Source organism: Apium graveolens, chromosome 3, assembly GCF_009905375.1.
Source record: "Apium graveolens cultivar Ventura chromosome 3, ASM990537v1, whole genome shotgun sequence".
NCBI classification, from domain to species: domain Eukaryota; kingdom Viridiplantae; phylum Streptophyta; class Magnoliopsida; order Apiales; family Apiaceae; genus Apium; species Apium graveolens.
Genome location: NC_133649.1, coordinates 247574412 through 247582805, shown reverse-complemented (window position 1 = coordinate 247582805; position 8394 = coordinate 247574412). Strand labels below are relative to the sequence as shown.

General features: G+C 34.3%; 1 protein-coding gene across 1 annotated transcript; it reads right to left on the bottom strand.

The window, feature by feature from the left end:
* Nucleotides 1–260: 260 nt before the first annotated feature.
* Nucleotides 261–7122, bottom strand: LOC141713232 (plasma membrane ATPase 4-like). Its single transcript, XM_074516550.1, has 16 exons — nucleotides 6869–7122; nucleotides 4709–4828; nucleotides 4357–4593; nucleotides 3473–4234; nucleotides 3254–3376; nucleotides 3055–3159; nucleotides 2789–2933; nucleotides 2537–2701; nucleotides 2199–2437; nucleotides 2081–2113; nucleotides 1899–1980; nucleotides 1653–1813; nucleotides 1378–1551; nucleotides 1091–1273; nucleotides 821–1005; nucleotides 261–727 (listed from the first exon to the last, which is right to left on the bottom strand). The coding sequence occupies exons 1-16, from the start codon at nucleotides 6911–6913 to the stop codon at nucleotides 631–633; spliced, it is 2856 nt and encodes a 951-aa protein (XP_074372651.1). The 5' UTR covers nucleotides 6914–7122; the 3' UTR covers nucleotides 261–630.
* Nucleotides 7123–8394: the final 1272 nt, after the last annotated feature.

The window sequence follows — 8394 nt, the reverse complement described above, 5'->3', positions numbered from 1 at the left end:
TACCTCAGATGCCCAAAACAAGCATTGCATGTGAACCCATGTGCTAAATTATTCTTCCACCGTCCCTCACCCAGGTCTCATTACAATCCAATCATGTATTTCAGCTTCTCTACACGCCCTACTGAATCTCTACTTGCAACATTTTCTTGATTAGAATATAACTACATAGTTTCAAAAAAAAAAAAAAAATAACTACATGTTCAATGTTTATTTTTTACATGGAGGTTATGTAAAAGTATTTGATGTGATTAGTACTCATGGAGAGAAACAAAAAGCTCTTATTGCGAAATTGTCTGAGTCAGGAACAACCTTTACATACAATGAAAGAAAGATTGCACAAATCTTGCAGTAGCCAGGGAGGACTTTTGCAGAAATATTATGCACTTTTAAAGTAAAAGGGCAATTACATTGAGCCCTTTCCAAGTTTTACTTGAAATACATCGTAAATAAAGAAAACTGATATATATAATCTACTGTTGGAATTTATGACACAAAGTGTTCCAACTATGTCTACAACATTTAAATTGTTTGAAAAATACTACAGGGCCTTTTCTCTTCTATATTTTTCTCCATCCATGCAAGCTTTGTTAGACATGGCCCTTTCACCCCTTCTCAGGCATGTTCAGCTTCTTAAACTGTATAATGCTGTTGAATTGTGTCGATATCCAAGCCCTTTAGCTTCACCACTGACTCGACATGTCCCTTTAAGGTGTGCAATTCTCGGAGTCTACACAAAAAGAATAAAGTGTTATTCCAGAAGAACATAAAGTACAGGGTTGATTTTGTTTATATAGGTAATTATATGACTTTCATCATTTACCTGGCAACTTCAGCGCGTCTCTTGGCCTGTTCAGCAATCTCAGAAAGTTCCCTATAATTAGTGTTCTTGTCATTGAAAATGTTTGAGGCTTCCGGTGGTTGAAGTCCATGTAACGTTCTCTGAGCGTGAGCCCACTGCGCTTCACGTTCCTCTTTTCCGTAATCTTTCTTGGTGGTGAAAGCAGTCTGCAGTAAAGAAAAAAGAAAAGATTATATTTACTTGAGATGAAATGGATTGAAACGAGTAGTACAATTAGAGATTTAAAAGTACCCTTTGCTCTATCATGTTGACCCAAGCTTTTCCACTTAATGCATAACGAGTGGCGAATTTCATAATGTCAAGGGGAAAATAGAAGACAACACTATATATCCAAATGACACCAGCCCATCCCCATCCACATCCTTGTATTCTTGCAAAACCCCAGTTCGCATATACTGCAATCAAAGTTGCAACCTGAAACAAGGATTACAGTTATTTGGTAAGACATCTTTACATGAAGTCATATATAAAGTGGTCGTATACTTCTATAGATGGAAGGAAGGCAGACAACTCTTTACCAGTTGTGCAATTAGGAAAGCACCGAGTAACAGGAAACCAGGACGTTCTACAAAGGACCAGCTGCGTGATCTAGTAACGAAGATGAGTGCCTGGCTCACAATACTCACTTGCAGATAAAGAGCGGCCATCATTTCATCAGGACTATCTCTAATAGATCTTACTCCAAATTTATCCTGTACAATTAGAAAAGGTAAGTTCTTGTGAAGAATTAATACCAAATTAAATTGAATAGATATGTTTTTATTAATTAATGTACACCATTAGTTTTTCATACCGGGAAAAAGTCAGTATCCTTCATTAAGTAAAAGAATATGACAGTCAACAATGCCAAATAGCCTCCTAGAACAATGCCAGTAGCAAATATCTCCTTCAACTTCCAACTATCAGGCAATGGTGAAGGCTTTACTCGATCCTTGGAGATTGTCATAATAGTCCCTTGAAAATTAATAGACATGTCAGCCAATCAAAAGACAAATAAGAACATTAAGCAAATCCATACAAGTTTGACCATAGAGCTCACCGTCATTCAGGATAGCAATGATCAAAACCATGAAGGGCGAAAAGTCAAATTTCCATATCAAAGCAATAAACATGAATCCAAACTACAAAAGAATACATGATTAAGTTAAATTAATCTGTGGCCACATCTATATGACTATAATAGTTGTACTACTGTTTTTCAAAATGTTATGAAGGACTTACCACAATACGGATTGTTATGGAGACTGCATATATCTGCAAAATAAAAAAATATATACATATATCAGTTTAATCTAAGCAAAGGTGTCATTTCAATTAAAGAAAAAAGTAAGCAACTAACTGTATAGTTCTTCATCCTTTGGAAAATTGCTCTACTAGTTAAGACTGCACTTATGATGACGCTAAGCCCGGGTTCAGTAAGCACAATATCAGAAGCACCTCGTGCTGCATCTGTTGCATCGGCAACTGCTATTCCAATATCCGCCTTCTTCAGAGCAGGAGCATCATTCACACCATCTCCGGTCATACCACAAATATGCTTCTTTTCCTGTAACTTCTTGACTATTTCATATTTGTGCTCTGAAATTATTAAAAAATCAAATTAATCACTATTATAAAACTTCGAAAATCAGCCAAAACCAGAGGTTATGCATTTGTGATTTATCCAAAAAAACCTACCAGGAAACACTCCGGCAAATCCGTCAGCCTTTTCAATTAACTCATCTACAGGCAGTGAAGCAATTGACGCATCCTTGTTTTGCCCTAGTAAAGCAGCAGAGGGATACATATTTGTCCCCATTCCCAGTCTCCTGCCAGTCTCCTTTGCAATAGCAAGTTGATCACCTAGAAACAGAATTTTTTTGAAAAAATTGTACACAAGAACAAAATATGATTTGTTTTGTTGACAGGAAATATGAAAGCTCAGGTTACCAGTAATCATCTTGACATTCACACCAAGATTAAGAGCCCTGCGTATAGTCTCTGCACTGTCATGCCTGGGAGGATCGAACAGAGACAACAATCCAACAAACTCCCATGGCCCACCAGGACTATCTTTTGACTTCTGTGGCACTACCTATTGATATTTCAAAGAAGCATAAATGATTATATAGTCAGCGAAATGTGTAAGAGAAATGAGTAAGAGCAGATATCTATATCTATATCCAGGTCTAATGCAAAAAAGATGCATTACAAACCTGTCTTGCAACACCCAACGATCTTAATCCACGTTCTGCGAATTTATCAATAATTGCATGAACTTTTTTCTTAAGATCTTCCTTGCAATTGCATAGGGTCAAGATCTGAAATAACAAAAGAATAATGATAGTGATCAGATCATTTTTTCTAAAGATTCATGAAGTAGGTTTCTTATCAATTATGTATACACCAAAGTACCTGTTCAGGGGCACCCTTACTAGCTCTATGCCAGTTGCCATCAGAATCAATGAATGTCAAGGCAGTCCTCTTGTCCACCGGATTGAATGGAAAGAAATGCACCTCTTTTATGCCAGCACGAGCCTAAATGATATAGAAGTTCACAATGAGATTATTTTTCTTCCTTTCCCAGATGGAAAAATTTCTACAGGAAATATAAGCAAAAAATTAATCACAAACCTCCTTGGGATCAGCTAGGGTTCCAACAATTGCTGCATCAATGGCATCTTGGTTTTCTGTCCTGGAAGCTCTTGCGGCACAAAGTAGCACATATTCCTTATCCATGCCTTTAGCGAAAACCTCGATCAAATTTTTATCAACAGTCAGCTTGTTAAGGGTCAGTGTTCCTGTCTTATCACTGCAAAGAACATCCATCCCAGCCATCTCTTCTATAGCTGTCATTCTCTTGGTGATAGCACCCTGCTGTGACAGTCTGTGTGATCCAATAGCCATAGTAACAGAAAGGACTGTGGGCATAGCAATAGGAATGCCTCCAATCAAGAGAACCAGGAGATTGTCAATTCCATTTCTATACTTCCTGTGTTGAATAGGGTACATAACTATGATCTCAACAATCATGCCAACAGCAATGGAACAGATGCAAAAGTTTCCGATTGCTGTGAGAACTTTTTGGAAGTGCCCAACTTGGTTGGTGCTATCCACGAGATGTGCAGCCTTCCCAAAGAAAGTATGAACTCCAGTAGCAATGACAACAGCTTCAAGTTCACCTTGTTTACAAGTAGAACCAGAGAAAACTTCATCATACGGATGCCTAGTCACCGGAAGTGATTCTCCTGTGAGGGCAGATTGATCAATTTTTAAAGGATCACCCTCAAGAAGGCGAGCATCAGCAGGAACAATATCTCCTAGTTTAATACTGATTATGTCACCAGGAACCAAAATAGCAGCATCCTGCTCACTCCAGCGACCATCTCTAAGAACCTACACATAGACAACACCACGATTGATTAGAAAAGTACAAATATATTGTTCATTTCTAATGACTAATAAGAATAACCAAGTATTTCTTCCATTCCACATCTATTGTCGTTTATAATAAATACCTTGGTTTTGGGAGCCAGGCCAGCCATAAGTGCTGCAGCAGCATTTCCAGCATTATTCTCTTCAACAAAACTAATGGTAGAGTTGATCACAAGCAAGCAGATAATACCAACAAAATCTTGCCAATCTGGAGGCTTTCCACTACCATTGGCCAACGCAATTGCCATAATAGCTGCAGCTTCCATGACCCATGACAGTGGATTCCACATAAACCCAAGAAACTTGAGAAACTTGCTTTCCTGTATTGAATTATAATTTAAACCATGAGAAGCTAACATGAGAACCTTGAGAAAATATCACAAGGAAGAAAGGAAACACACACATGCAGAACCATTCTGTCACATGTGAAATTACCTTTTTCTCTTCCAATTTGTTGGGCCCGAATATCTCGAGCCTGTTGGCTCCTTCATCAGTAGATAATCCTTCCCGAGTACATTTCAACTGCTCAAACACTTCCTCTATAGGAATCTTTTCCTGTTATTTGAAAGCATGTAATCATTTGGTTAAGTACTATATCTTCATAAACAAAACAGAGCAAATAGATTTGAGCTAGCCTCGACAAATTGTCTTCTACAGCTTCACAACTAACTTTGTTTAATTTACTAAATCTGTTCCTGCATGATAAATAGCAGAAACGAACATGACAATTGTAGTTCACTTTCACAACTAACTTTGTTTAATTTACTAAATCTGTTCCTGCATGATAAATAGCAGAAACGAACATGACAATTGTAGTTCACTACAAAGTCATCTCAGTACTACTGTCTTTAATGTTTCATGTCCCATATTAATCATGAATGAGCTTTCAGATTTAAAAAATTATATTAAGAAATAAATTTTATGTTTCATTATTATATTAATTTTGGTTTATATTTGCCTAATAATGGAGGTACATCTTGAATTATTTTATTTATTTAAAAGTCAACTGGTCACATCGATGGAGTATATTCTACTACAAATGAATACTACTCCCTTGGGGCTTGGTCCCTAAACAAAAACTGTTGACTATCTGGCACGAAGTTTTAGATACACAGTACCTGTACACATATTTATTTTGTTATGCTTGTTGAATTACACTCTCTCTTTTTTTACGGTACATTTTACTGTTGTGCACATATTTCTAAGTTTATTGATCATGTAGTTAAAATAATAATTTTTAATAAATTGTTTTCCTGAAATAAAGTTTTAATTATATATTTTTATTCATAAAAAAAAATTTAAAAATTATTATTTTAACTACGTGGTTAAAGCAATTAGAAGTGTGTGCACAAAATCAAACGTCATATAAAAGAAAACAGAGGGAGTATAAAACATAATTACTTATTCAATTTTTTTATGGGGTGTTTATGGACAATAAGAAGCACAAAATTTTATATAATTTTGTTTATTTTCCGCTTTTTAATAATGATGGATCCCTCATTTACGACAATTATATTGATCAAAATGAGTTGGATGGCGAAATAGTTAATAGTTTATCGTTCGTTTGTCCCATCTCCCCGATTTGATCCTAATTTCAATGACAAAAATTTATTAAAAGAAATACTCACTTATAAAATTATAAATCATATTTATCAAGAAAAAAAGTTTTAAATTCATAAATTTTAGTATTTTACAAGAGCAAATCCTTATTTATTTACCACCTGAAATTACTTGAATAATTATCAAAAGAAAGATAGACAAGGAGGGTCGCAAGAGTAAAATATAGTAATAAATTAAAAAGGCGCGATGGGCCAGGAAAATGGACCAATAGAAGGAGAAACGGGCTACAAATAAGATAAGAAGAATGTGCTATGTCTTGGAGCAGGGTCCCACACGCCTGTCCTTATTAATGCATCTCAAAAAAGGTCCTCCCCTCCACAGGGGTATTTTTGGACAAACGAATCTTTGGATTGGTAAAACAGAGAAATAACTAAAAAGCAAAAGTGTTTGAACAAGAAAGTGACAAAACTCATGCGGTCAAGACTCCCTTTTACAAAAGGTTAATGGTTAAAGTGAAGGGTACCACGGATGAGTACCGCAAACTGTACATCTACTAAAACCACAATTATATAAATTTTATTAGTAGTAGCTTTAGACCCCTAAATACCCATGCCCAGTTTAAACATTTGTTTTTGTTTATCCAGCTTATATGCGATCCAGTACAGGAAATTTGTTAAATCGGCTGCTATTCTAGGGTATTACAACCGGATTTGGTTAATCAAGATGTTAATCTCCGTGCTCAAATACAATTTAAACAATTAAGTGTGACCCGAGAAATTGATGTATACTCTAGACTGTAATGAAAGCTTTAAGCTTAAGCCGGAGCATGCAAGACTAACGAAATACTAATATTAAACAAACGAATAATCAGGTAATACATGGTAGATCGCATAATAAATATGAAAGATGTAATACATGAGTAAGATATATGAATAAACATGTTTATAATGAAAAAGCCATATGAAATGGAAACTGAATATGAAAGATAATATGAAGAACAAGGGTGGGGTCATAAATAATAAATAAATAAATTACCAGATCAACGGTCTCATTCTTAATCTCTTCAAGACTGATACCCATATTGTATTTGTATGAAATGATGGCACCAAGAAGCTACGGGGAACAAATGAATATGCGTGTGTAAAATGACTAGAGAAGTATAGTCATTCAGAGAGAGAGAGAGAGTAGAAGGCAGTACTCAAACCCAGTAAGGTCTGAGCTTCAGATATGAAGAGTACAAGATGAGTTTGATATCTCCGCTATGCCTCCTTTTATATTACTCCGTCTCTCTCCTCCCTCTCTCTATGTCATGTTAGTTTATTTATTTAATTAGTAATAATAACTCCAAAGGTAAGACTTGAGTATTATTTCTTGCAGAGCCGTTGTTTTAGTCATTTACATTGGATAATATCTCTAGAATAATTTCAAATAATTACTTTCAATAAATCTATCTATCTATTCTATATGTAACGTGCCTATAAAATTAGCGAGATTTTTTAATCTCACTGAAATGACGATTTTATCCTTCTACCTAGTATTTATAAAAAAATGTTAGTTGTGGGAATCAAAACTAAGTCTTTCTATTCACATTCACATTTTCTTACCATTACAACACAATATTTTTATTCATACACATAATATGTGAGTATCGCAAATAATGATAATTTATTTAACTTTAAACATAATTACAGGTTTTGTTTAAAAAACATAATTATTAAAATATTTGTAGAGTTAGTTTTAAAGAATTGAAATTAAGATATAAAGTTAAGAATAGTATATAAACGAATCATTAACTTATTTATTAAATACTTTTTAGTTTAAAAAATATGCCTTATGCATTTTTAATATATATATTTTAATAAAATAAAGACTTAATTGCACGAAAATGGCATGAGTTATAATTATTTTGCACAAAAATGACCAACATATAATAATAGGCGCCCGTATGACTCATATATAATTTTTTTGCCGCCCGATTGCATTCCGTTATTTATTTTTCACGGACGTTAGGATTTTTTTAAATTAAAGATGTAATTACACTAAGATGATCTGAATTTTAATTTTTTTGCACAAAAATGATCTATCAAAGATTTAAAAATCAAATAATATCTAAAAATTAAATCAATCACGGAATTAAAAACTAAAGAACTAACTATAAATCTTTCTATAGTGCTGTCATGCTCAAATGTTTAACCAATAATGTTCTTAATGGAAAAATGTGAGTATAGAAATTAGAGTTTTTTAAAGATAAAAATTGCCAAAAATAGAAGCCACAGAAGATTAACCAAGTTGCCCCCGGCATGATTGACATATTCTAGTTTAATACAGGAAGACAAGTCTAGGGCATGAAACAAAACTTAGCCCAATCAACAACACTGGTATTTGCTAACAAACTTAAATTCTCTTTAAGAAAGATAGTTAAGATCCATAAAAGTCCCTAAAGAAAAACAAAAATTACAAGTTCCAGTGTTTAGCAACATATTCAACATGTTTACTAAGCACCTTTCTCATTGATAGTCTTTTGGCACCGACTCAAATGTTTTTGTTGGAATACTTAAGTT

Coding starts and splice junctions, on each gene's coding strand:
- LOC141713232 (XM_074516550.1), bottom strand. CDS start 6,913: ATGGGTATCAGTCTTGAAGAGATTAAGAATGAGACCGTTGATCTG. Junction 2,702..2,788: donor GAATGTCAAGATGATTACTG/GTAACCTGAGCT, acceptor TTCTGTTTCTAG/GTGATCAACTTGCTATTGCA. Junction 1,981..2,080: donor CCATAACAATCCGTATTGTG/GTAAGTCCTTCA, acceptor ATTCTTTTGTAG/TTTGGATTCATGTTTATTGC.